Genomic DNA, 25021 nt, shown 5'->3' on the forward strand with positions numbered 1-25021 from the left:
GGTGAATCGATTAGTTTGCGACCGAAGAGAGTACCAGAGCTAAGCCAAAAAGTTGAGCACGCTATTTCGGGACCTTCTAGTCTTAGAGTTACCTCTATGGTTATACTAAATATATAGTCAAAGCATATATTGGTGCTTTTTGGTGTCAATAAAGTGTATCAAAAAAACTCCCTACTGTTTACAAATTAAACTTAAATGCGACATACTAGACAGATTCTAGTCTTAATGGTTTTGGTGGATGTAATAAACAAAGCTGAATGCTGTTTTATAGTAGCCTTGTAGTATTTCATAAGCCGTAAAATGTTACTTGGGTAGTTTGCGTCCATTGAAAGTCACTAAATCTCTACAACAACCAACTAGCGTTAACACTTTGTAATGCCTCAAATAATTTTATGGAGTAATTTCAAAAAGCGTACACTCTAAGCGGTATTTTTTACAGATAAAAATCATTACCTTCTACTTAAAATCGGCTGTTTTTTACTATAAATTATGACTTTTTTAATGTTAATTATAGATAATCCACGATAACCGATAATTTAGATGTGTGCACCTTCTATGATTATCGGTAATTTTTACCGAAATCTAGGTATTCTTTACCGACTTTTAGGTATGTAGATCTTAGCGGGTAGGTTACTCATGCACACTCAAAAAATGTTGAAATTTAAATAGTATAAAAGTTACGCTAAATCGCAAATCTCCGAAGCAAAGGTCGATATAAAGGGAGAGATTGCAAACTTAGTATAAAAATGGTTTATGCGTTCCATAGTAAAAAATCGAAATATACTTACAATGCATAGATACGGTTTATTCGAGAGAGTGTATTTTTTGCTTCTTTATTTTATTTATGATAAATATTATTGTCTTCAAATAAAAATTAAAACTTGTCACAGGAAAGTTTTTTTAAATTATTTTATTTATTTTTTTATTATTATTTAAAACATACTTACAATTTCGATGTTTATTAGGATGATAACACTCCACACTCCAGATAAAGCAAACCATTTCTCGAATCGTCGCTGCAAAGATTTCCCTTGCACTTAATTTTGAACTTTTACGCACGAAACAAAACAAAACTGCACAACGAATGGCATGAACTTTTTTCACGTATGCCAGTAAGATCATTTATTTTTCATGGTTGCCAAAACAACTTTTTGTGCCTCCGCTTATCTATAGAATCTATGGTATCTATAGTTTAGAAATATCTCCATACACGGAACCGAAAAATTACCCAAAAATTCAGTTCATTTCACTTATCTCCCATATTCCGATCTATAAGCTAATTTTCAGTAAACCGCTAAACTACTAACATTTGACTACGGCAAAAATAATTACTCACTCGTGAGAATTTTTTACCCAAAATTCAGTTCAATTAACTCAAATTTGAGAATATCTCATATACTCACTAGTAGCTTATTGAACGATAGTCATGAGAAAATCGAATCTCTCGTTCCGTTTTAGACAACAAGAAAAAGTGAGAGTGGGATGCAAAACTCAAAATTACCCAAAATTAAGTAAAAAGAACTTAAATTTAGGATATTTTTTTCTCTGTGTACGAATGATTAAAAGCTTCTAGCAACTGAGTAAAAGTAACTCACTCTCTGAGTTAGTTTTGTATTCAATGAACCAACCAGTAAAAGTATGGACGTCTGTCAAAAGTTGTTCAAATCGAACAGTCAAAATCCACCGCTTTGCTCGATTGGAACAGCTTTTTTCCATTTTGCGGTGACATACGTCAATACTTTAACTAGAGGGCTTTAGCACGGACAACATTGAACACACGCGAAGCGCTTACTAAAATCGGATCGTACTCAGAGAGTGAGTAACTTTTACACATTCGCGGGGAGAATTTTATTACTTACGCTTTTAGACATGTCTCCATACGAATGAGTAAAAGTGACTCAAAACTGGGGGAAGGGGGACGGTGCGTGTCCGAACCAATGCAAGTACTTCCTGAAGCTGCGGTGGCCATAGAGCTACTGCGTCAGAATGAAGTTGACTTCTCCGTGTTCTCTGTTCACCTAGATCGAATCCCAGGTATTAGTCTACATGTCCATCTACCGTTCTTTACCGTGTTCTACTCCTGTAGGCACTAAGTCAACGACTTCACTCTCACCACTTTCCGTACTCTTCCGGATTCTCTCTGCTTACATCATTCGCTGTGCTCCACCAGGGTGATGCCGATATGGATTATTCCAGCGATAACGCATACTGTTTCCGAAGAGATGGTTCTGAACGCAGTCACGATTCGCATGACCTTAAATTCTGCTTGGTTTCCAGCGCTGCAACCCAAGCTGGACCTCCATACCTCAGTATCGACGTAGATACACTAGCCAGGAGCAGCTTCTTGGTATTGCATGGCCGAGTTGTTCTTTCAGGCGTATTCGACGTAGCTATTGAAGTTTAGCCGGTCGTCGATCATCACTCCCAGGTATTTCAACACGCTCTTCGAGGCTATGGCGTGCTCTCCGACGGTGACGGTGATATCACTTCCGTTTTGTGTTGGGCAATCTCCAACTTCGCTCCCTGCATCCAGCTACCAATCGTATCGATCGTCTCGAACGCCAAAATGTTCACCTTTTACAGCGTCTCGCCTGTTGCCGTCAAGACGACGTCATCCGAAAAGCCTACGATCTCAACTCGGGCAGCTTCAGCGTTAGCATGCTGTTGTACATCCGTTCCAGAGCGTTGAACCAATGATGAAGCCGTGTGCAACTCTCGCCATGATCCTAATCAATCTCTGTCCCATGTCTATCTCGTAGACCAAAACCCGGTGGTGGAAGTAATTGGTTCGTGAGTTGGTTTTTAACCTCAAGTTAAGGTAATCGGATTACTAATTAGGTTAAAATGGGCTAAGTTAGGTTAAGTTTTCCTTTTATTTCATAAAGTGTGTTCGTATATATCTGTATGGATGATAAGGAGTTCGTGTATATGAAAGTACACGAGTGAGTGGGTACACTACAGTCGGGTGTACGTTCTACCACCAGAATTTCCGGATCACGATCTAGCATTGGTGCTAACCCAAGTAGCACCTGTAACATCTTTTTATAAGAGAGAAAGAGAAACATGTTACACAATTATTACATAAAAGTAGTCATCAAATATATGCAGTTACATATCAAGTCAACATGAAGTTACCTCATGACTTTCTAAGACAGATTAATGTGACACAACGGTCATTGGTAACTCCATAGTCAGATTTTCACGATGTTGAGATAAAATGCGACTTATCTGGTCTCAATGATGACACAGTGTAACCTTTTTGTGTCGATCTAATGTTATCAATTGGTTGAACTGTAACTGAGTTGTCACGTAATAGCGATCGAAAATTTACGAATTTGTAACTTGGCAACTATTGTATGCCGCATTACAGTTGCATTTTCGTTTCAGCGTGACCCTAATAGTCGCATGTCTTCAGATGGTAACACAAATGCAATCTCTATGATCTGTTTATTAATTTATTTGATAAGGCTCAACCGAATTAACTTTACAGAGCCGAGGATTCTTGGTCACTATACAATACATCTTAAAACTATAGTCAAAAGGTACAACACAATAAACACTTTATCTTCCGCTATCCAAAAAGCCTCCTCCACAAGAACTGGAGCCGCTTCCAGTGGTTTAATTGTATGGCAAATTGTTGTACGCCAACGAGGGTCAGAGCGCGTCCATTGCAGCAATGGACGCAAAACGTGGTCAGCACTCATACACTCATCACGAAACGGTTGCTTTCCAAAGTCGACGACGCATCGACCGAAAGAACGGCTGATGAAGAACAATGAGGAGGACCACACAATGGTTGCTGCCGAGAAAACAGACGATCGCGTAGCACACATCGAGAGTGGCCTGCTTTTGTCGACAGCCGAGTGAACACTGAATCTCTATGATCTGAACAAATGAAAGCTACACCGCCGCTCTAAAATGTTTCACCAATCGCAATCTAATTGCTTGTTCCTGTTTTTTATCCAAATGGTAAAATATTTCATTAATGGTGATGCAATTGTAAATGTTAAGGCTCAGCACAAATTAATAGAAACGAGGTTTCATTATAATCTCAAGTAATGTTCATGAAACTTTTTGTTAGAAGTGTAACTCTCGAACTCAGTGTACACAGAAGATTTTTTTCTTCGAATGATAAAAAAAATATGGTAATAAATCAATTGGAATATAAGATGGCGCATTTATTTTATCAGTATAAAACTCCCGTAAATTTGAAACTGCATTTATTTTTTTCTCTGATACGTGTTTTCGTTAAAAATATCTCTAATTATTTTATAATTTTATCATCGCCTCAAAATGTTAATGCAATAAAGGTACTCTATAAAACAATTTTCGTCGTCGAAATTAAACTAATGTTAATCAACGTTACAAGTTACCTTTCTTGTTTGTAATCCAATATTGTTATTTCGTCACTACTGTGTAACTAGTTTTGTAACATTGAATTGGTTACATATCAACTTACATTTTGCGCTTTTTGGGGTGCATTGCTGTTGCCTTCATGGTTACTTTAATGATTTTACGACACATAATTTGGTCACAAAATAGTGACAGCAACTTTTATGTGACAGCATGTGCTACTTGGGAAGTAAACCGTTAATATTAAGCGTCTCATCCAGGATATGTTAGCGGTGCCGCTGGTGTAGTGGTAAGCGTGTCTGCCTCTCACTCCAAAAGGGCTGGGTTCAATCCCAGTCAGCACCATCGGGATTTTCTGAGGTATAAAATCTGTAACAACGCCTTCCTTCGGGAAGTAACGCCGTTGGTTCCCAGTCCAAGAGCTGTGGGGTCCATAGGTAGGATCCAGGTGTGGGAGTTGCCATCCTGGCGTCGGTAGCATTGGTACTCAGTACGATACGTTAGCATTGATACTACAGTACAGATCGACAAAACACAAATCAAGGAAAAAAAATCCAGGAGGTGTTTCCTGCTGAGCTACCGGGTGTTCAATAAAAAATGAGAATGATTTCAGTGCCGTCCAGCGCTCTTGTGAGAGCATCGCGACTAAGTTGCATCGTACGGCTCCAATATTCATTGTCGTTTTTTTGAAGAATAAACGTTATGTTTTTAATAAAATATTTACTTTTTTAATTGAACACCCGTTAGGCCTCGACATACACACAGGTTTGCAGGGTGTTTATATGGACGTGGACGCTTCATTGTCTCTAACGGAAGGAAACATTTACGCCGACCAGATCAAGAACACGTGTCTCTTGGAATTGAAAAAAATAAAGAATGATTGAAATAAAATATTCCAATCATAGCTAAATTATGTCATAGATTCAATGTGTTTTATATTTTGATGCTTACCGATAAAAAAAATTGAATGTAATGATTAACGGTGACAAGTTAAACCATGCATACAAAAAAAATAACGCGTGAACGGCGATGGTAAAGGTCTATTGGTGTACATATTTGCTGCCTCAAATATTCACTATCATCATCGTTATCTATCATTTGATTAGTACTCTCTACTTACAGAGAGGAAAATCTATTGCTATACAAGCATACGCACTTATACATATGTTAATAACTTTGATTATCAACTGCAGAATATATGATCTTAACAAATAGAGTACTAAATTTAACAGACTTAAATATAACTGTTCCAGAAATAAAATCACAACAATGAAAGTAGTATCACAATTTTGCATGAAAGTTAAAATCATTCTCGTTTCCATTTCTACACACTGAAGAACCTCAGATGAAGCACAAGCTTTCACTATATGCACTGAGTCTTGTATTAATAACTCTTTGGAGATCACGGTGCTGCATGGAAAATGTTTGATATTTCACTCATAGTAACAGGCAAGGATCCTTAAGTATAATAGCTGATGAAATTGGAACACTCAGACATATGGTCGAAATAATTGCCGCCACCTTTGAAGATGTCACAGGAAATGCTGCGTATAATGGTGCTCCGAGTAATGCTCCAATGTGTCCACCACAGACGAAAAATCCAATCGCTGTACACCTGAAAGCAGCAAAAAGAAGTTCACTGAAGTATAAATAAGTATACAAATTGCATTACAGTGTAAGCTTTTTATGTCAGTATTTAAGACTTATGACAGACATACCGAATAGTACTGTACTTATTTAATTTAGTACGTCGATTGCAGTATTAGAGAAAATAATACAATCTCGCATAAGGGAAGGTCTATTAATTATGTCACGCAAATTTTGCCCATTTTCTACATTTTTTATATGGATCCTAATTGTTTTTTGTAAGGCTTGTCACAGTTTCCAAACCCCCCCCCCCTCCTCCCCGCTAAAAGTGTGACATAATTAATGGACGATCCCTAAATAATAACCATAAGAAGCGCATAACCACCAATTGGGATATCATCCCAACTCTATGCGGTATGGTCGCACCAACTATGATATCGTTTGTATACGGACCCGTTTATAAGAGATGGTACTGCTTGGTATGCTCAACATTTCAAAATGACGAATCTGCTTTTGTAAACAATGACTTGCTATCGCTTTCACGTGAATAAAAGCTCACACATGCAAACTAACAACACCATCAAGTAGGGGAGATGGGGTAATACTAATTATAGTCGCTATATTCATAGTCTGGCGGATAGAATCTCGGGAACCAATTGAGCTGTCAAATAGCGGAACCAATCGAGCAAATCACGACCAACAAAAGAAAAGAGCACATCAGCTATTGCGAACAAAATTTCGGAAACCGTTTTCTCGTGACTCAAGGTTCGCCTACACAAACTAACGCGATCTTTTGGTTGTGGAAAGTTTCCCCTAACCGATGATGCTGGTAATTTATCTTCGATTGCCGATTCAAGAATAATCAACGTTTTGTTTATAAAAGTTGATAGTACCTTTTTCAATTGTTGGTCTATAATATATTGAAATGGTTCCGCTCTTTGATAAATCGAAATTCTATCCGCCAGACTATGAATATAGCGACTATAATACTAATGGGTATTGATAGCGTGGATAGATAACCTTTTCGTGGTACGTTACGGGATCTTCTACCGATTCCTAGGCCTTGTTACTTTTTATACCTTGTTGATAGAAGACTTGGCTTTGTCCACCGAGGATCCAGGAAAAAAATTACCATACATTTACCATAAAATAATATTAAATCACAACAAAATCTATTGCTAACAATAGATCTTATTGTATGTATACCATACAAGTAAATTTAAAATATTGTTATTACAATAGATCTACAATACGTCCCATATTGCATGAATGTTCATCAATAGAAAAGCAATAAAATTAATGATTAATGGCTCAAGTTTGTTCGGGAAATGTTTTGTATGGTTAAGATACCTAACAACCCCTTTGTTCTATTGTATATTTCCCCATTTACCATAGATACTACTACAATAAATTATATCGTTATTTTATCATTGTGGACAGTATAATTTATTTTAAGTACAATAAATTCTATTGTATGGTTACAATACATTTCATTGTACCTCTATCGTTCTTTTTTTACGGGATGATCTTGAATCAAGGAAAAAATGAGTTGGTCTTCATCTATGTGAATCCTAATCTTCTATTCGTTGTTCCTTAGTTGAAGTGGTTAAGACTAGGGTTGTGATGCATGGTTATAATCGGTGTCATTGCTTAATTTTGTTGCTAAGGAATCCAATTTTTACTGACAAAGGGATGTGCTTTTGGAGGGTGCTCTCACACTTCGAAGCGTATTAATAGCGGGACCTTTCAATTAGAATCGATTCCTTGAGATGAAGGCAAGATTGCTAACCGTTTCAAAAGTGAATACCTTATCATTTCTCAAAAGTGATGATAATATATAAGAAAAGATATACTACAATAGATCAAATTACTGGTCACAGTGGTATTATGTCCCGAACAGAGGAAAAACAAAAAATGCTAATAGATCCCAGTTTAATCCACAAAGTGAATCGATACATAAAAGCAATACCATCTATTTGATTGATTAGGCTATTGACCTTGTACTAAAATGTTATACTTAACCCTTTGTCTGTATCTTGGGGTCAATATGACTACAGGCAATATTTGAAATCTTGATAATTCATCAAACGGCAAACGTTTCATGTAACGATTTATTTCATGCAACCAGGGTTACTTTCACTCACTTGCTATAAAAAAAATGTTTTTCGAAAATATGAAATCATGATATAGTATAATGCCAATTAGTACTTGTAAGTTACAAGAAAAGGTCATGAAGTTTATGTTATAAAATCTGTCAATATTGCTTGCAGTGCGTCACAATCAGAGATTTTAGGACTCGTGAGCGCTTACTCTGAGTGAACGCTCACGAATCATAAGATCGCTAATTGTGACGCTCTCAAAGCGAAATTGACAGGTTTTATGAGTCAAACACATACTTTACTCCCTCTTTTTGTTACTTACAAAGTACAACATAGCATTATTGCATCTAATGATTGCATAATTCCGAATAATATTTTTTAATAGCAAGTGAGTGGAAGCAACGATCAAACTGCGACTAACTACATGAAAAAGGTTATGCTATGATCCAACCCGCTTTTGCTCTGCTGCTAGTGCGCGCTTGTGCTGGTGCAAGTGCTACTAGCATCTGTCAGTTAACGGGGTTCGGCTACCTGCTACCAACTAGATTACACCGTAAAAGCTTTGGGCGTACCAGCATGTTTTCAAAAAACTAAGGGATCTGAGCATTATTTTAATGGATGCGATATCGTACGCAGGTAAAGCTGCCTCCCTGCACATTCGATTGCCGTCAATGGATGGCGATCGATGTCCGTCGGTAATTAGCACTAGATTGCGAGACCGCACTAGATTGCATAGACCGACGTTAAACAGAGGAATGAAGAAGAAGAAGAAGAAGAAGAAGAGCATTATTTTAGCAGCACCAGTGGTGTAGTGGTAAGCGTAACTGCCTCTCACTCCAAGGGCCTGGGTTTAATTCCAGTCGGCGCCGTCTGGATTTTCTGAGATATATAATCTATTTGAAGTAGTACCAAAGAAGAATACTGAGATGAAACCAAAGAAGAATACTAAGATGAAACCAAAGAAGAATACTAAGATGAAACTGTCGGAAGAAAAACTTTCTATTTTAGTGTCCTCTTTAACGGTCCCTTTCATCCAATGAATACCCACCGTATGCGAGGTAATTTGGTGGTTTTGCTGCCCCCTCGGTAGAGATGAAATTTTGCGCCCTTTTTTTTTATCAAAACAATCACCAAAATCAGAGATGTCCCATTTTTTGATTACTCGATTAACAACTAATCAATTATTTTTTGTTCGCTGTGTTGTCATTTTTCCACCAATGAGAGTGCAGCACATGTTTGAAACAATCGGTGATGATCCTCTGGAGAAGTTAATGCTCATATCGGCATGATATAACCTATTACAAATATCTTACTTTTAAGGTCGTTAATCGATTAATCGATTATTCGAATGAAAATCGACAATGACTACACTGAAAAAAGTTTTCACTTAGTTTCTATTAGGAACACACATAATATTTTCCAATAACAAAAATAATGATTGTTATCTGAATATCACACAGCACAAGATATTCTATGTGAGAAATCATATAGATTTCATTGGACACATAACGTTCATGTGATTTAGTGGTGCAATTTCCAATTATGGGATCACATGAAAGTTATGTGAAATTCACGTAGATATTTTCCACTGGTTATGTGATTTATTTTATGAGTGTAGATGAATGTGAAACGTCATTTCAAATATAAGGACCTTATATAAATAATGGTACAATTTGAAAGGGACCGGGGCTAATCACAAATTATGTCCCCACAGTAACTGAAATAAACACGAGTGCATTTGACTCGCTAGTTGGGCCAACTGACAGAAGTCTAAAATTTGTTGAGGGGTGTGCGCATCCTTTAGTGAAAAGATTTCACAAAAAACGGATTAAAGCAAGCTGCTTGAAGCAGAGTGGAAAAAGCAAATCATTAAGTACACAATTTTTGTTTTTGTTTTCTTCTAGAATTTTAAATGAAACTCAAATGTTTCGAGCAAATACCAATTGTTAACATTCACTACATATGATTCGCAGTCCTAACCGCATATGCTTACCCCCTGGAAGAATTTATGATCGATTGTCAAATCCAATTTGACATGAGATTTTCACATCCAGTTGCTTTTTAATTGGGTCATGGCCCAACCAACGGAGGCCCAACTAAAAAGCAGTAATTTTTTCGACTAGCTCTACAGGGGGCTTTTCTTTGTACATGTCTACCAGGGACGCTAGCATTATCCTTTTTTTTCCTTTATCATATTTCCAAGAGGCGCAAGCCTATTTTTCCATTTTTCCTGGAGAGTGTTTACCAGAAGCGCAAGATATTTTAAATTTATTTATTTTTTTATTTTTTTGTTAACCTGTCTACCAGTGACACAACCCATTCCACATTTATATATGTTTCTAAACATTTTTCTGTTATGTTTAGCAGGGACGCAAGCCACTTCAAATTTAACTGTTTGATAAATTTTTACCTGCACATGTTTACCCGAGGTGCAAGCCATCTAAAATTTTACGTATTTTTCATTTTTGTTTTCCTGAAGTTGTCTACCAGGGGAGCAAGCTATTTTCAATTTGAAATTTTTTTAATCAAATTTCCTGAACCAAATTTAATGTTTTTATCTTTTTTTCCAGAACATGTTTATCAGACGCAAGCCATCTCAAATATATCGATTTTGTATCCCTGATCATGTATATCAGGGTCGCAGACTATTTCAAATTTCAACCTGAACATGTTTACCAGATGCACTAGCTATTTCTGATTTTTACCCGAACTTGTCTACCAGGGGCGCAAGTCACTAGAAATTTAATATTTTCATTAAATTTTTTCCGCAAATTGTCTACCAAGGGCACTAGCTTTTTCAAATTTTAATTTTTTTTTAAATATTTTCCAGATTGACGTTTTTTTTCTGAATATGTATATTAGGGGCGCTGTCCACTTTAAATTTAACGATATTATTCATTTTAAACATGCTTACCAGGGGCGCAAGTCATTTCAAATAAATCCTTTTTAAAGGATTTCCAGAACGTGTTTATCAGGGGCGCAAAACATTTCAAATTTTACGATTTTGATAATTTTTCTCTGAACTTGTCTACCAGGGGCGCTTTCCATTTAGAATTTACTGATTTATAAATTTATTTGAACATGTGCATCAGACGCTCGTTATTTCAAATTTAATATTTTTTAAACTTTTCGTCGCACTTGTTAATTAGGGGCGCAAGTGTTCGAAGGGACTGACTTGGGTGCAGTGTATTTTTAATATTTAACATTTGCGGTAAGATTTTGCTCTCGTTGGATTGCTGTATTTGACCTATTTTGTAAACATTTTGGCGGTTCGTCGACTACCCGCAACTACCCACAACCACAGCACTGTAATCTAAGGGAAGCTTCAACGGATTTTCTATTTTAAAAATGGTTTATAAACTAAATTTAGTTGAATTTCAGTTTAAATTATCACAGTTTATTTTAGGGAGCATCATTGTAAAAATATGCCCCTGACGTGGCATATTTTGATGTTAGAGATGTTTATATCACGAGATCCCCTTCCAAATAGTGTATGGCAGCTTAAACGAAAATGATCAAGCTGTGCCATCTTAAATACACATTATATAACGCTATCCACAGATCCAGATCCAGTCCAGCAAAGTTGTTCAAATGGACATGACCTATCCCAAAGTAACTTAACATATGGACAAGGTTTCCGTCTGGAGTAAAATTGTTCAGATGCACAAAACTTATTCTAAGGTAAAGAGTTTAGTTCAGAATTCACTCATCAGCGCAAGTTTTACATTCTTTTCATTTTTTTAACCCTAACTTAACATCTTACCAGGCGGCGCTAGTGTGACATTAATTTTGAATTGCTTACCCTAAGATTTGAAGTTTGATAATATTGGAATTGATGCCAATGCTTCTGAAAATTTACAACAGATGTAGTATATTGGAAATAGTAGTTGTTTACTATGTTAAAGCAGTTATTAATGATGAGTAGGTCTGCGGTGGTAAAAGTTAAGTCCCGAAAGGGACCAACATTGCATGAGGATTCAGTTGTCAGTACGGTTCTAAAAATCGATGATGAGGTGAAATGCGTACACTTTTTTATGAGAATATCATAATCACAAAAGTCAAAATATTGTCTGTCACTATTGATGATGATTGATTGTAGAAGCTGATTGATGAAGTTTAGAGTAATTTTGAAATCAAATAGTGGTAGTTAATAGTTATATTGTAGTTAATGGACAGAAAAATGATAAAGCTGATGTTAATTATGATATGGTTATCAATAATGATGTTTGTTTGAAGATGCTGACGTGTGTTAGTAAAATTAAAGTTTGAAATCCTTCGTTGAATTTATGATGATGCTAATGTTGCATGTGTCAGCATGGTTTTTAAAGTTAATGAAATGATTTAGTTAACATGGAATGTTAAAGATAATAATTATATTTAAAGTTGTTGCCAGCTTGATCTGAATTTAATGTAAACAGTGTTTTTGAACTTAATTTCTAATTTAAAGTTCGTTTTCGTGGTGAAGTTTTTGAATTTTCTGAGGCATAAGACCTTCGGAAGGAAAGTAAAACCGTTGGTCCCCGGTTCATAAGTTGATGCATCGATAGGTGGTAGGGTCCATAGCCCGGTAGGGTAGGGTTAATAGCCCGGTCCTCCTTGGCGTCGGTAGCATTGGTACTCAGTACGGAAAGCATGATCGACGTAAAACAAATCAAGGAATTTTTTTTTTTGATATTGAAAACTCGCAGTGTTGACAAGAATTAAACGGTCATATCGAAATAAGTGGTGATTTTAAAGGTTATTTATATATATGAATGGTTATACTGAATAAAAATGTGCTTGAATGATTACTGCTAGGCTATGTACACTAGCAAAAAAAAAACTAATATGAAAATAATTCAATTTCATCTGTGCTCAAACGAGTAAAGGAGGGGAAGAATGTGGAAGATAGAGTTGGCGTGGATGATAATTATTAAAAAATATAAATTAAGACATGTGACGAAACGCTTAAATTAAGTAAAACCAATGTATCGTGCATGTGCACAAAATCTCATTATCATTGCTTAGTGAGGAGAAATGCCAAAACTGTTAACAGCGCTGTGTTAAAGAGCAAATATTCCTTGGGTTTAAATACGGGCTACCTAAGCTCACAGAAGGTCACAGATTGTGCAAAGCCCTTTTGGAAACTAACCAAAATTCTTAAAAATAAGCCAAGACTCATTCCACCACCGACCCCACTGGATAGTCCCGGCGACCCAGTGGTTCATCTGATAACTCCTGAAGAGGAGGCTGCCGCGATAGGTCAACACTTCGTCAGCTCTCATAATCTCGGGCAAAACATCGTCAGCCCTCACGAAGCTGAGGTTGCTGAAAACGCAACCAACCTCCATCAGATTCTTAATATTTTTTTCCGAGGAATCCGAGATTACGGCTGACGAACTTTTGGCCTATATCAAATCATCGAAACACATGAAGGCCCCAGGTTTCGACAACATCCTAAATCTGGAACTCAAACACTTGAGTTCCAGATTCTACAACCATCTGGCACTGATTTTTAATCTGTGCCTCCAACTTGGCTACTTCCCCTCGTGCTGGAAGTCAGCTAAAGTCATACCCATCCGGGAAGGATCCGTCCTCTCCTTCAAGTTATCGACCAATCAGCCTTCTCTCAGGGCTATCAAAACTGTTCGAAAGAGCAGTGTACCACCGGCTCCTAACATCTGCCGAAGAAAACAACTTGTTACTCGAGGAACAGTTTGGTTTTCGGAAAGGTCATTCGACCGTCCACCAGCTGACTCGAGTAACAAACATTCTCAGACGGAACAAGTCTGTTTCAAAAACATCTGTCATGGCGTTGTTGGACGTTTAAAAAGCGTTCGAAAATGTCTGGCATGATGGCCTACTGTTAAAATTGCAGCACTTTGGTCCTAGTGAAGATAATTAATAACTATCTATCGAACAGGACGTTCCGAGTCTCTCTGAATGGTATCACATCGGATGCTATCAACATCGGTGCCGGGGTTCCACAAGGAAGTATCCTTGGCCCCATTTTATTCAACCTGTTCACCTCCGATATGCCGGCTCTCCCTGATGGTGAATCGTTGTCTCTGTTCGCAGATGACACATCCATCGTCTACAAGGGTAGGGTCATCGGAGCTCTGACTGCCAAACTCCAGAGAGGCCTGCCAAATTAAACAAAGATGAAGAGCCAGATATGCTAATCAATTAAAATGTTAAATCAATGTACTATCATAATCAACAGAAATAAACATAAATTTTTGACTTACTACTCACAGAAGGTATTCTTGTAACGAACGTTAAAGAAGACGGACGAGCAGCAGTTGCAGCAGCAGTAGGAGTAACAACAGCAGCAGAGCAGCCGAGATTCGTGAAGCCGTGACCGAGGTTGGAATCCTCGGTCCGGTCATGACACTTAACATAGGCCTTGTCCATCTTAACAACTTTATTGAACACGAAAACCTACTATCTAGTCCATATGTTATGTTAGGGCAATCAATGAAGCAATGTCACACTAGCGCTGCCTGGTGAGTAAATTATGAACTGAACTGTTTTGTTCATCTGAACAACTTTTTCCAAAACGGGAACCTTCTATATAAGCTATGGCAAACAATAAGAAATTAATGTTACACTATCATCACCTGGTGAGTGAATTCTGAACTAAAAACGTTACCATAAAATAGGTCTTGTCCATCTGAAAAATATTGCCCAAGACGGGAACCTTCTATCTAGGCAAGATGCTAAATTAGGGCAAACAAATCAAAATGAATGTCACACTAGTGCCGCCTGGTGTGTGAATTCTGAACTAAACTTGTTTGCCTAAGATATGTCTTATCCATCTGAACAACTTTGTTGAAGACGGGAATCATCTATATGAGAAGGATCTGTAGATAGCGTTATATAATGTGTATTTAAGATGGCGCAACTTGATCATTAGACCGCCCGCACCAATGCGTTGCTAAAGCTATTTTAGCAACCTCCACCATAACGCAGCAACCGCACCGGGGGTTGCTATTCAAGTGCGGGAAATAACAATCTACCTCTCGGTGAACAGCATGAGAAAAAATTTGGCAACGCGATTTTTCAATTGAAAATTGTTAAAAATCACTTGCAATGATGATACATGAATAAGTTTGAATCAGGAACCAAAATGTAGGCCCCAGGGACAGCGCACCGGTCCTCCGGAAGACCCGAAACATCCGTAAAAGTGGTCAATTCAGACAAAAATAATCTAGAGCTTTGGGTTTTTTTAAACAACTTGTTATGTTATGTTGTATTATGTTTTTTTTTTATGATTTCAGTTTGATGATGAAATGCTATCAAGATTTTTCTTTATATCTATAACTGAAAAATATTTTCGTGGCAGTTATAATCGCAACCAATAATGATCAATTTTCCTCGGATTAAGGTAGCAAGCTTCCAGAGATCTAGGATATTTTTGATTAAATGACCACTTTTACGGATGTTCATGATCTTCCGGATGACCTCTCCGCAAGGGTACACATTTTGGTCTCCGATCCAAATTCATTCATATATTTAGTATCACAACAATATTCTTAATCATCCGGAGGACCACTCCGTGGCCAGCAAATTGCGCATGCTGGTTCCAAACCCAAATGTATTATTGCAGCATCACCACTTTTACGGATATTTCAGAGAACCGTCCCGTGACAAGCAAAGTGCAGATGAGCAGTTCCACTCAGATTCGCAAATCGTTTCGGATCAATTTTTTTTAGAATTACTTATTATTTTACACCGTTGTTTGTTATTGGCCAACATTTCAGCTTAATTTTGAGATTTTAATTTTTACATTTCTCAAAATTCTAACAATCTCCACTCAATTAACATATGTACATAATAGTTAAAAATGTTTAAAATATTTGCAGCATGTAAATGCTCAAATAAAAACTGCTATTATTTTAAACAATTTTACCTGGCATCTCACTTTCCGGCATGTGCTTCCAAAAATGTAATATTTTGTAAGAACTACAAATATGTTCAATTTTACGTAAAATTGAACATTAGGGTGTTTCATTTTGAAAAAAGTGATGAATTTTTGATAGGCCACCCTCCAGTTCGATTCATAGCCCCAAAATATGAACCTGTGCAAAAAATGGTAAAGATTGATGAAGGTTTAGAGGTCGCGCCAATGATTTGGATTTTGTATGGAGATTTTGGTGAATTAGTATGGGAAATTATTGATTTTCGTTTACATTGCTCTAACTTTGGTTGTAGTTGTCCAAACGTTGAAAAAAAAAAATATGTGGTTGTCATGACAATGATCAACAAGCCTGTTGTTGTTGCGATGAAATTGGCGTTGTTGCCTTGTACATATTCATCTGTCAATTTACCCTATTTTGCCATTTTTTCACATTTTTATAATTCTTGATACGCTGCAAAACTGAGCGTAGCAACTGTAGGCTTTTTGTTTATTGCCATAGCAATAACATACTAAATTTTTTCGACATTTGGACAAGTAGAAGCAAAGTTATAGCGATATAAGCGATTTTTTAAATTCTTCCATAGTAATTCCCATACAAATTTCAAATCATTGGCGCGACCTCTAAACCTTCATCAATCTTTACCAATTTTTGCACAGGTTCATATTTTGGGGCTATGAATCGAACTGGAGGGTGGCCCATCAGAAATTCATCACTTTTTTCAGAATGAAGCACCCTATTGAACATATTTGTAGTTCTTTGGCGAACGTTTCAGCTCAATTGATCAAAGTTGACCATTTTGTATGAAAATCGGCATGCACTGCTATTTTATCGAACACAGCTGTATATGGTTCCCTAGTTTTGTAGACTACTAACATTTGAAAAGGGCTTTGTGTAAAAATGATACGCATAAGTAAAAAAAAACATATATCTCCCGAACGATTTGTTCGATCGAGATGATGTCTTACAAGAAGTTGCGGACAAGTATTGTGCCTTTCAAGAAAAAATAAACTCTCTAAACAACTATTTTATTTTCAACAAAAAAAAATCAAAACTATCAAACAAAATTATAATTACTCAAATTTTTAAAAATTATTTTTATATATTTATATTATAGTTCAAATAAAGTGCTACATACTGACATTGTGTATTTGCTGTGAAATTCATAAACAAAAAAGTTATGAATTATTTAAAAAAGTTGTATTTTCCAAAATACTTCCTGCAGTTATCGCATATCTTTGAAATAGTGATATTATTAAAACAAATTTAAATTTATAGCAAAAAGCTTATAATTCATAAATTACCCAGAACTGTTATTTTCGAAACACTCTAGGTTAAAATACACTTATCGCATAATTTGAGAAATTTTCGCCCTTTTGAGATGTTATTCGTGAGAGTCTTGAAAGTATTTTAAATGAAAAACCCAATAATTTCATTAAACTTGGCGGTGCACAGTTTTTCAATGAGTTAAGTTATAATTAATTATGAGTAAGAGACCGTATGGGAAAAGTGTATTTTTCTCTTTGGCCCCATATACGGCTAGCTAGTTTCGAAGACCACGGTGGAATCACGGTGGAATAGAAAACAACCATAAGAAGTGTTTGACAGCCTTTTAGGGTCATCGTTAGTGCCGTAACTGCACAATAGGAACGGGCAAAGCGGACAGAACCCCTCAAGAATTGTCCAGGACCACCCACCTCAGATCAACTCTTTGGTAAGTCTACCCAGCATCTGATTGAGCTGCTGCATCGTTCATCTGGGAGTGCGCAGCAACTAGAAAGATTCCGTTGATTTTGGCGACACGAAACCTTCGTGTGATCTGCTAATAACTTGTATTGCAGTCATCCCAGCTCTACCGGCCACACAGTTGCCATTATCGGGATGAACTCGATACGGTTCCGCAATGATTGCAATGCCGCACTTTGATTCCATTGTCGAGTGCCACAACAGTTTCTGTGCAATGTTACAATGATTGAGGTTTATGTGGGTTACCTCCATTACCTCTCTTTCAGCCTTTTATAATCCCAGCGCTAGCGCTACTCAGTTCGAAACAGTATATAAATGTCTGTTCACTGTGATGTATGTATGTATGTATGTATGTAAGGTAGCCACCATCCCTTCAAGACTTGTCTTGTATGCAGCTCTACTTAATAGCAAGATCAATTTGAGCTACCGATCTGAATTTACAATATCGCTGTATGAAGGGCCAAAAACGGAAAGGCGAAACCGTTAGCAGAGACACTTACGCGAAATCCACGGGAATTTAAGAATCTCCTTCCAACGATACGCTCCAACAAATCGAATAACACAATTCGCAATACTTATTGAGCTTCCTACTGGATGGTTTGTTAGGAATGGCGCGTCAATCGCTCTGAAACTGTTGGAGTAGAATTCACACCACCACAATCGAATCGGTAGGATAAAGAAAATGATAGTGTTTATTCTCTCCTAGACTCCGGCTGTCAATCATACCATCGTCCAGTTTCAGTTTGAATGATACCCTGATGCTCCCTCCCAACCCAGTATTTATTTATATAATGAAAATATAATGAAAATATTTGCAATGGAGAAATGATAAATATCCGATCATTAATATATGACATTGTGAAAATATATGAAGAATGAAGAAGTATAATACATATAATAAGATGCAACTCTAAACCTCCTTAACTCACAATGGCAGGTGGATGTATAGGATATATTAAGCAATTAAATATATTTTGCTCAAATGATACTAACAATAATGCTAAAAATTGTGATGATTAACTAACATGACGAGAAGTAACCTGCTTAATAATTATATACATATAATATTATTTAATGTTGTTATTTCCTCTGCTGCATCAGCTTCATATTAATTTCGATGACTTGCTTGGGTAAACTGAAATATTAAGCTAATAGTAATAGTATATCATGCAATATATATTTTATATAATATATGTAGTGAAATGCAAAATATAAAAAAAATAAACAAGTTTTGTTTTTTATAAATCATTGGTCGTTGGTAGCATCTATTCTAAAAAGGGTACCTGTATAATAATTACATGTATATAATGTTAAGCATTATTATGCTTCCTCTGCTTCATCTGCTTAATTTTAATTTTGATGAGTAATACAAAACAATATAAATACAACAAAGTGAACAATAAAATTGTGCCTTCCTTCTCTCATCCTGTAAATGCATTGTTATCAAGCAACATTTAGATAAATCAACGCCTAGCGCGCTCCAGAAACATTACAGGTTGTAAAACAATTTAACGAAGTATGTAGTAATATTCAGGATCCACATATAAGGCGACTCATGAATCTGTAGATATTCCTCTACTTCCCGCTTTTAACGCTCCTTATGCTACGGTTAGGCTAGATAGTTATAAAGAGGAAATGGCTCTTATGTTGGCCTATGGATTTAAGATTGGTCGCTAAAAATCTGCTAGTTATCAATTTTAACTAGATGAACGCGTCATTAGGACGGTATTAATGTATATTTTTGGTCTCTATTGAAAAAAAAATTAGTAAATTGTTGAATTTATGTGTGGGCCCAAATAAGGGGCATTTAGGCCGCCATTACATCCATTTCCCCTATATAACATGTTACAAGAATATCTTGATGAGATTTTTCCTGTCAAAAATTATTATAACATGTTACAAAGGCTGTAGGTACAATGCGAGTGTTTGCCTGCTCTTAACTTTTTAAAGTTGCAATAATAAAGAAAACTAACTTACTACCTCTACAATTTCAATTAATTATATGGCAAGCACAATGCTACTACACACAGCAAACAAATTATTTTAATATTACATCAAAGTGGATATACTGCATATGGTGTAATATTTCTTGGCGAAAATGATAAAATTATCATTTATGCAGTGCATGAACTGACATTACGCTTCTTTTACTGTATTTGATTATTTTTGTGGCCATAAAAGGTACATGAGATTTTCGACATGATTGAAGTGCATCCTCTCGGATGTAACATTAAAATTTATTATTTGCTGTGTACACCCAGGGAATTCGATAAAATCTGCAACCCGGAAAATTTTCTAGTCCGGCCGGGAATCGAATCCGCCCCCAATACCCACAGCAAAAAAATTTAATATTACATCCAAGACGATGCACTTCAATCATGTTGAAAATCTCATGTTATTTTTATGGCCACAAAAATAAACAAATGCAGTAAAAGTAGCAGAATGTCAGTTTATGTAATGTCACTGTATTAATGATAGTTTTGTCCTTTTTGGCAAGTAACTATCCACTATCCACTTTGATGTGATATCAAAATAATTTTTTTGCTGTGCATACCTGAACTAAATCGGCTAACTGATGCGAAAAATATAGTTTAACCATTCACTCATTGAATCTTTTAAATCGAGTAAATATATTGTTATTCTCGATACTGTTGATACCACATATCCTCATCATAACATACTTATAAAAATCACATAACAAAATATGTTAAATCACCTCAAATTTGTAGAATAACTTTCTATAGCCAATAATGTCAATGCAGCAATTCCTGCCAACATTAAGCCTTGCGCCGAACCAGCAGTCCAAACTACTTGAAGGTCATGATATAAGAAAGCAAACGTAATAGTCAAACTGATTGCAAAGCCAAAACACAGCGCTGAAAGATTGAAGTTTAGATTTATCTCTGTTACATTATTTGATATAAAGTACTGCTTCATATTTACTTGCTGTTCTGCTACGACCAAACCGATGAGACCCTTCCCCAACTAGCAGCATGAACACCATTCCTGGTAACAATGCACCAAAGTGAGATTTCCACAAGGCGTCCAGGTAGATATTGTATTCAAAGTCTCGATCACAAGTTGATAGTAGACGCAATGTGGTTAAGTTACTCATTGCACAATCCATAAAGTGACGTTCAGTCAAATCCGTATCAATAAGTCTAAATTAAAGGAAAACATTAATAAAATATTATCTGATAACGGTATGCTCATTCGCGTAACTAGAAGAGGGGTTTAAACTTAATTTATTGTCTCCTAGAAAATATTATATTTGTGTAAAACACTGCAGAGCAGGATAGATAGTTAGCAAAAAAATAGGCTCTCTTCATGCATTTTTCATGTTTTAACTTAGGTAGGTGTACTAGTGTTTGGCCTTGGTGGTCATATATTTTTTTAACTTTTTGCATTATTTATTTCGACACATAAGATTATTACATATATTTTTCCATATATCTATGCAAATTGAATTTTGAAAATGTATTTCAAATTTGAGTTAGGCCCAGCACCAAAAACTTGAACACTTACACACTTCCCCTTTTTTACATGTTACATGATCTCTATTCTGAACGTAAATAAAACCGATTAAGACTTCTAGTTCTAGAATTGGGTTCTAGTTACGCAAACGGATATACTTATGAAACATGTCACATCTACTGTACCCAACATTCTCCAGTATGCTAAATTTGAACTGCGTACGACTAGTTTTTACATTTGTAAACTCCGTGCCTGAGAACGTACAATTATTAAAAGTCACGTGACTCATAAACATCCGCCTGAACGTGCAATTGACGAAACGACAATTTGTGTACACCATATTTTCTATTGATTTGTTAAAATCGGTATTCTCATAGGACATGTTGTCTTTATTAATCTGGAATATAGCAAATGAGAGTGTATGATGCGTGTGTTATTCACCGGAGAACAAGTCGAAACTCATACTGTATTGCGATAGTAGTTATCTGATTCCGTGCTTTTTGAGTACTCGGCAATATAGATAGTCAAACCATGATATATAAAAATCGTCGCCGTCCATGCGGTAAACAATAGCAAAGTTCGCTTTAAGTTGACTACATTGAACAGTTGAAAAAAGCTGCCAAAGAATAGAGCAACGCTAGTTGCCATTTCTTGCAATACTGATGTTGGCAGATTACGATGTGTTCTTGTGCCAGGTAACTCAAGTTCTGTCAGAGAATATCCTCCACGGGTACGATTGTTTTGGTATATTTTCTAGATGAAAACAAAAACATATAAATGTCGACATAAACTCAAATTAATATATATTTTTTTTTCATTCATACCTGATAGATTGTTAATGCTTCAACTTCTCGTGAATTTTCCAATAAATATCTCGGTGACTCGGGTAACCAGAATAGACCAAGAATTGACGCAAATGTTGGCAGTGTACTCAGCAGCAAATAACGATGCCAAGCACTGAAGTGTTCCTTGTTTTCCAGCACCACTTTTTGTCCAGTTTCTGGCACGGTACTAGTGGCAATGGCACCGGCAACCAAGCCTCCTGCAACTCCAAATGCTCCAAGGAGACCTAAAATGCGAGATCTAAAATTGACTGGAGTCAACTCGCACAAATAGACAGATGCTGTAGGTAACGCTCCACCGATTCCTGCCGCTGCGCAAAATCTTGCCATCATGAATGGTCCATACGTCGGCATGAAGGCTGCAATCACCGAGAATACTCCACATACTGCTAGGCAGCTCAATAATGACTTTCTTCTGCCAGCCCGTCCGGCAAGTCCACCCCATAATAAAGCTCCAAGAGCCATTCCCAGTAGGGTTATAGAACCTGATGAAAATAATCAAAATCAATTTTCATTTTACTCTAAGAACGAAGTTCTTTCGGGTAGAACAGGCCAATATGCACCCCGGGCTTTCCAATGCAATGATTTTTTTTTATTAGAAATCCTGGTTTAAGTAGAGTAAACGTTCCTATAGTTGCGGTAAGTTAGAAGCGTTAGATTCCTATAGTTGTGTATTGAGCCTCCATGCACAACTATAGGAACCTAACGCTTCTAACGTACCACAATTATAGGAGCGTTTCCCCTACTGAGCTAATAAATCTGCTTATCAACTTCATGAATTTAAAACGAGAAAGCTATGAACATCCGCATCGAGAGTTTTACCCCAGTGTGCAGTTTGGGCTGTTTTTACCTACTTACCAAGCCAGTTTTTCTCAGTATCCAAAATACAGTATTCTACCTCAGCCGATGGAATAATATAGAAAACAGCGTACACTTGGATGGCATGTCCTGCTAGGCCAAGACCGGTGATAAAGGAAGCAATCAGTTGGAATTTTCCAAAGCCCGCTTGTTTGATAGCGTCCGCGTGGAATTGGCTCAAAATAACATCGTCACTGTAATCTATTAGTTCTCCTGACTCTGACTGCGACCCACGAACCGTCGAATGCGAACCCTGACTGTGGGTAGAATGGTGATTGCTATTGTTGTTATTATTATACACTTGCAGTTGTGAGCCAGTTAGTCCGTGTGTGTACTGCATTGTTCCGGCTGCAGTAACTGACAGTGATGGTGATTTGGGTCTAACCAAACAAGCCTCTTCTGAATCGTCTGACATCGTTGCCACAAAATCTCATCTAATAATTAAAGAAGCAAACAATAAGATACATGCCTCGAGGCTCTGTAAATTGGATTTAAAAATGATCCGTATTAAATCTACAGGTCGGGACAATTTGATAATTCTCACTTACTACGGTGGCTCTCCATGCCAAAAGCTGGCTGTTTGTGGTGGTAGCTACCTACACATTGCTCTAATTTTCCTCTGGAGGCTGTGAACCAGAGAAGAAACTATTCCCTCCATACAATAATATGTATTATATGGAAGATAACCTTTTTTGCTGTTTTATTTAGCATTCCGCTAACAACCCAATTTCATTACTTCATTATGTATTATTGTTGTTTCATTTTTGATAAAAATCGTATATACATTTCCATTTTTTTTTCATCAATTTATTTGACACACGTTTTGCCTCCGAAAGTGTCGAATCAGTTAAGTTCATTCCGCAAAGTTTTCAGCTGTCGTGATTCTTCGAACTCCTGGACAAACAATATATTTGATGAAAATTACGTCTAAGTTGAAGTTGCAGATAATAATATAGTATATCCGAAAAATAATCATTGAGAGATAAAGCACTGTAAAATCATATTTAAGAGTTTAATCGATAATTTTCTGAATTTTTCTCTCTCCTTCAAATTTTTTTTATTAAATGTTTTGTGAAAAATGCTATGCTAGGCCTTGCTGCAGAGTATTGGATGGAACAATGCTTAAAAGTATGTTTTGTTTGTATCAAATTTAAAAATCGTTAAAATTTCGCATATTTTGTTAAATAAAACCAGAAACAAATTCTACGCATTATTTTACTAGATTTTGTTTTTAATTTCACCTGTTCTCAAGTTATTCCGAATTTAAATTGTAGGAAATTATATATTACCATAATTTTAAACCTTTTTTGAATGTTAATCTCAATATCTTGCAAAAATATATATTTTTCATTAATTACCTAAAACATTTTCCAAGACACCAAACCGACTGGACAAAGTTTTCGAGTAACAGTTTTCAGTAGATAAGCTCAGAGTTTATCTAAAGACTTTTTAAAAAATATGGCTGAATTCAAAATGGCTATCTGAAGAATGAAATAGGATTTTTGGTCATAAAGAACGTTCCAGAAAATTTTCAAATATATAAAAAAAATGCTATGATCATGAAAAATACATGTTGTAGCTGGACAAAGAAACCAAATTTTTAACTTCAACTTCTTCTCAGACGTAATGTAAAGTGGAAACAGTCCTATAGTTGCGGTACGTTAGAAGCGTTAGGTTCCTATAGTTGTGCATGGAGACTCAATACACAACTATAGGAACTAAACGCTTCTAACGTATCACAACTATAGGAGCGTTTACCCTTTACCGTTTTCAGGATACGATTTTATGAGCAAGTAAAACCCATTTTTTACATACGCCCTTGTAACAAATAAGTTAGTACACGAAACGAAAATCAATTATTTAATTCATGTGTTTCACTTATACAATTTTGCCAAAGCATCAGCCTTATACATTCCATTAAACAAACCACATAGGTCCTATTAGAATGCATGAAAGGTATGTGTGACCGCTTATACATTTCATTTGACACATGATCTTTATTAACTTTTTGCAAGGCGTCTGCTTATTAGTTGACTTATACATTTTATGAATAATCAGCAATGGAAATTTGCCAAAAGGTATAAGGAGATTTCTATCCGTGTATACTGTATAGCATGTATACATACGCTCTAATAACAATTTAATCGAGCCGCGCCAGTGGTGT

General features: G+C 36.3%; 1 protein-coding gene across 1 annotated transcript in view; it reads right to left on the bottom strand.

Annotated features, from left to right (window-relative positions):
* Nucleotides 1-3879: 3879 nt before the first annotated feature.
* Nucleotides 3880-25021, bottom strand: part of LOC135709044 (synaptic vesicle glycoprotein 2C-like) — a 33044-nt gene continuing 11902 nt past the window's right edge. Inside the window, exons 2-8 of the mRNA XM_065231230.1 lie at nt 22858-23291; nt 21982-22484; nt 21623-21910; nt 21343-21554; nt 20627-20844; nt 20400-20559; nt 3880-5968 (exon numbers count right to left, since the gene is read on the bottom strand). Of these exons, the coding sequence (XP_065087302.1) occupies nt 5791-5968; nt 20400-20559; nt 20627-20844; nt 21343-21554; nt 21623-21910; nt 21982-22484; nt 22858-23272 (1974 nt within the window). The 5' untranslated portion in view covers nt 23273-23291 and the 3' untranslated portion in view covers nt 3880-5790. The remainder of the gene's footprint in view (nt 5969-20399; nt 20560-20626; nt 20845-21342; nt 21555-21622; nt 21911-21981; nt 22485-22857; nt 23292-25021) is intronic.

The sequence above is a fragment of the Ochlerotatus camptorhynchus genome, unplaced genomic scaffold (genome assembly GCF_037179485.1).
Source record: "Ochlerotatus camptorhynchus isolate MF236.1 unplaced genomic scaffold, CSIRO-AGI_Acam_v1.1 ptg000348l, whole genome shotgun sequence".
Lineage (NCBI taxonomy): Eukaryota > Metazoa > Arthropoda > Insecta > Diptera > Culicidae > Ochlerotatus > Ochlerotatus camptorhynchus.